This window comes from Episyrphus balteatus, chromosome 4 (genome assembly GCF_945859705.1).
Source record: "Episyrphus balteatus chromosome 4, idEpiBalt1.1, whole genome shotgun sequence".
Lineage (NCBI taxonomy): Eukaryota > Metazoa > Arthropoda > Insecta > Diptera > Syrphidae > Episyrphus > Episyrphus balteatus.
The window spans coordinates 63,309,691-63,314,555 of record NC_079137.1 but is presented as its reverse complement, the minus strand read 5'-3'; the positions used below and the strand labels follow the sequence as shown (position 1 = coordinate 63,314,555).

Here is a 4,865-nt window from a genome sequence, read left to right as displayed (position 1 = left end):
CTTTTTTCTTAAATTTTTTTTTACCAAATCTTGAATTTTAAATGATTAGTGAGTATTTTAAAGCTTTATGTTACAAGAGAAAATTCAGGACCTGCAATTTTTTTATATTTAAGTCTCTTCATTTCGTAAAAAAGGGGTATTTTTTAACAAAAAAGTATTAATAACTTTTGTATTTATAGAGATAGAAAAATAAGTTGTATAGCAGAGTTGTAGAGAATTTTAAGGTGAATAATCTTTTCTCGGAACGTTTTTTCATAATTTTGATAAAAAGTCCTCAAAACTTTAAAATTGTCATTTTTTTCGGTTTTTTTTACTTTTTTGGCTTGTAACTTTTTTAATAGTCAGAATATCGAAAAAGTGTTCTTAACATAAAAGACGCGAAATTTAATTGCCTACGTTTCTTGTATACACAACTTTTATGTAGGATAAATAGAAATCGAGATATTGAACAAAAACTAAAATCCAAGATGGCGGCCGAAAGGTGAATTTCACGAGTGCGAAAAATCAGGGTAATAATATTCAGCCAATGCTCTATCGAATGAGCAAAAAAAATTTGGGGGTGGTACAAACTGCTGGGTCGTCCATATATGAACATCATAAATGCACTGGACTATGACGTTTGCCTACAAGCTGCGCGGTGTGGTGAATGTCGTGAACCTATCGTTGTGTTCGTGTCCGATGTGTGGTGAATGTCGTGAATCTATAAATGTGTGCGTGTTAACGTCATTTATCAACGTGGTGGCTTTCACATATATTCACAGACAGCACTGTCCACAAAAGGGTTTTGGGGGGAAAGACGTACGAAATTTTCCAGTCTTGGTATTTTTTGTTTATGGGTACGACTTTGAACAAGTATTTGTTGTAACTGAATCTCAAATAAAAATTATTATAAACAACAAAAATGCATTTTTTATTCTAAGCATTAAAATAAAATAAAATAAAACAAAACAAAACAAAACAAAACAAAACAAAATAAAATAAAATAAAATAAAATAAAATAAAATAAAATAAAATAAAATAAAATAAAATAAAATAAAATAAAATAAAATAAAATAAAATAAAATAAAGTAAAATAAAATAAAATAAAATAAAATAAAATAAAATAAAATAAAATAAAATAAAATAAAATAAAAAATAAAATAAAATAAAATAAAATAAAATAAAATAAAATAAAATAAAATAAAATAAAATAAAATAAAATAAAATAAAATAAAATAAAATAAAATAAAATAAAATAAAATAAAATAAAAGAGAATAGATCTAGCAATCGAGGTGATCGGACGTGTTTATAAGTCGCTCTTGAAAAAAATGAATTAAATTAAAAAAAATAAAATAAAATAAAATAAAATAAAATAAAGTAAAGTAAAATAAAATAAAATAAAATAAAATAAAATAAAATAAAATAAAATAAAATAAAATAAAATAAAATAAAATAAAATAAAATAAAATAAAATAAAAGAGAATAGATCTAGCAATCGAGGTGATCGGACGTGTTTATAATTCGCTCTTGAAAAAAATGAATTAAATTAAAAAAAATAAAATAAAATAAAATAAAATAAAATAAAATAAAATAAAACAATAGGAGAATAGATCTAGCAATCGAGATGATCGGACGTGTTTATAAGTCACTCTTGAAAAAAATGAATTAAAATGAATAAAAATAAATAAAATAAAATAAAATAAAATAAAATAAAATAAAATAAAATAAAATAAAATAAAATAAAATAAAATAAAATAAAAAAAACAAGTGCCTACCATTGATTCAATAGCTGCCACAAAGGCCAGATCGTCGTCGGTGCATATTTTCCCAGTTACCTTCATATGCCCTTAATAAATAAATATCTCCAAGAATGTATGGAATACACGAAAAATTAATTAATTATTATTTTTTATTATTTCAAGTTAACATTTAAGTACAGAAGTATTTTTATTTTCAACTACTTTTGAATAACTAATAACTTTTGAGTAACTAATAATAAAAAAACTTGCATTCCTTTCATAAGTGAGGTCTTATTTCATTATTAGCCAATCGCACAATTTTAGCTTTAAGACCATATTTTATTACGATTGAGAGACCAGCTTTAGCGACAGCTCCCGCCTCCGGTCCAACAATTCAGCATTATCGAGAATATCGAGGACGAAGTCAATCTCAAATTGAATAAAATTCATCATCATGTTGTACATATCCATTGTATCTGTTGAAAAAATTAAAACAAACAAACAAAATCATTTACAATATTAATATAAAATCTACGGAAATTTGTTAAACACCTTAACAAAAAAAAAAAAAAAAACAAAATGCAATATTTTCTTAAATTTTTTTCTCAAACGATGGAAAATTGGTCGAAAACTCTGAAACCTTTAGTGTCTACTATCTTGAATTTAAGTTATTTGTCAAATATAAATATATAAAAGGCTAAAATATTAACTTTTGCTGATACTCTTTTATGTCTCAAAAAGGTCGGCTGGTAGTAAAATATGAGCATGCATGGAGCAAGTACTCGACTACCTATTCAAATACTAAAAATCTTCGAAGCGGAGGATCAGACCACTTATATTAGGAGCCAACAGCCAATACTTACGTTTTAGAGGTCCCTGTACCAGAACTAAGAAAAATAATTTTTATTTAAATATTTTTTCCAATTAAAAGACATTAAGTTTTTTATGTATTATTTTTTTTATTATTTATAACAAAACTGTTAAGGAACAACAAAATAGTGGATTTGAAACTGTTTCTTTTCAAAAAACCGAGGTTATCCATATGCTTTGCAACCTCGGATGCAAAGCTGTTGCCCACCTCCTCTTCTGTCCCAGACATATGCCCTGAATAAAAGATTCCATTAGTATATGCAAATTAATATTTCAAACAAAATTTACCTCGAGCATCATCTGGACTTCGATCTCCACTGAGTGCAGCTTCATCATCATCTTCGTCGTCATCTTCTATTTCACTGTGAAATAATAAAAACAATATTATGTTTTCTTTTTAATTACAAATAAAAATATTCTTACTTTTCATTTTTAATTTTGATGACTTCCGCCATGACCATCCGCTTTAGCGTCAATCGCCTACTTTTGCCTTCGACTTTTCGCAAATCGTTTGCAAACTCTAGCATAAAAGGCAGATTTGATGGCCCCACTTCTTGTGTCCTTGACACAGAAGCTATTGCTGAAAAACATATACAATAAATGAAGAATTGTAATAATTATAATAATAATTACAACTTATTATATATTAAATTTAAAAAAAATTACCTCCATCATCATCCAAACTCTCCCCGCAATACATCTCTCTTCCCGTCACGCTTTCCGTCACGCTTTCACTGTGTAATATAAGGAAAATATAAATCATTAGTAATCTAATAAACATTAAAGAACTTATTTTGAAATTACTTTATCAAGAACGGCTCCAAAAATTGGAGAGCCTGATTTTTGCCGCTAATAGGCCTCATTTCTTTGCCCTCGGCTCTTCGGCAATGGTCCCTCAGGAAGTTGTCCCTGAGACTCTTCCACTTTTTCTGAAGTCCTTCTTCTGTAAAAAGAAAACAATTTTTATAATTAATATGAATTTTAATGATCTCGATTTTTAAATTACCCAAAGTGGCTTTCATCTCGTCCGAAAGGGAGCTATACTCCGGGACCAACTGCTGAGAGATTACCTCCCAAACATCCGCCTTCTCCCGGGGGTTATTATAACCCCTCGACTCCCTGTCGTACAATAAGGGGTGCGACTGCACCAGTCCGATATTGGTATTCATTGGTGAGACTTTAAAAGTCTCTCCCACCTACCATTTGATTGGGGACATGGGTGGCGAACGTCGTTTCGTCCTCCAATTCATCATGGCTCTGGACTGGTATTCTCGCTCTAGATTCTTGGAGCTCAGAAGCTTGAGGAAATTGTTCCTAAAGCTCTTCCACTTTTTTCTTGGACTCCTCCTTCTGTAATAGAAGAAAAAAATATTATAAATATTAATTTTAATGAAACCAATTTTTGTTTGAAAAATTACTTAATATTTTTTTTGCACTTTCGTCGAACGAACCAAAGCTTCGCACCAATCCTTGTACGATCTGATCCGAAGGGTATTCATATGGTTGGGATGGTTTTTGGAAAAAAGCATTGGGTGCTGCTTGACTAACCTCAAGCTCAACGCTCAACGCACCCCCCTCCGGATTTTGTAGGTACGGTAGCAAAAACTGCATTTCTTCCACCATTGTACTCATCTTTTTATATTTACTATTTTCAGATCGCAACCGGTTATCTTTGATTAAAGAATCTCTAAAGGACTTCCAACGTTTGCGAACAGTGACTTCTGTTTATACAAAAAGCATAAATATTAAGAAAGTACAAAATCTGTAAACTATAGATAGGTAGTAATCAAAATTTCCAGACTTACTTATGACTCCATTTGTCTCCTGGGGCAGTTCCTCGTAATTTTGATAGATTCAGGAATGAATTTCTTCCCAAATCTTCTCCTTAATCGGGTTGCTGTAGTGGTCGGCTAAATTGCTGTTGTATATAACTTCGTGTTTTTTTACCTCTCTAAAAAGATTAAGGGCATCAAAAGACCCCGATTTATGATAAAAATTATTCATTTTATGAAGCTGTCTTCTTCAAGAAATCTTAAGATGAAGTCAACTTATTTGATATGATCTCGAAAAGTTCATAACTCAGTATTTAATTTAACAAAATAATAAACTACTCGCAATATAATTTGCGAAATGTAGAAATTAGGAACAATATTTCTTATTGTTGAAAAATTAGAACCAGAATAATTTCGCTACTTTCTTGCAAATTATTTATATACATAAAGTTGTCTTATATAGTTGACTTGTTACACATTTAACGAATATTTAAAAAAAATATT

The 4,865-nt window shown here is 29.1% G+C and overlaps 1 protein-coding gene across 1 annotated transcript; it reads right to left on the bottom strand.

Annotated features, from left to right (window-relative positions):
- Positions 1–2,061: 2,061 nt before the first annotated feature.
- On the bottom strand, positions 2,062–3,770 carry LOC129919306 (uncharacterized). Its single transcript, XM_056000162.1, has 8 exons — positions 3,596–3,770; positions 3,394–3,532; positions 3,256–3,323; positions 3,013–3,169; positions 2,878–2,951; positions 2,698–2,823; positions 2,583–2,606; positions 2,062–2,195 (listed from the first exon to the last, which is right to left on the bottom strand). The coding sequence occupies exons 1-8, from the start codon at positions 3,756–3,758 to the stop codon at positions 2,062–2,064; spliced, it is 885 nt and encodes a 294-aa protein (XP_055856137.1). The 5' UTR covers positions 3,759–3,770.
- Between the last annotated feature and the right edge of the window lie 1,095 nt (positions 3,771–4,865).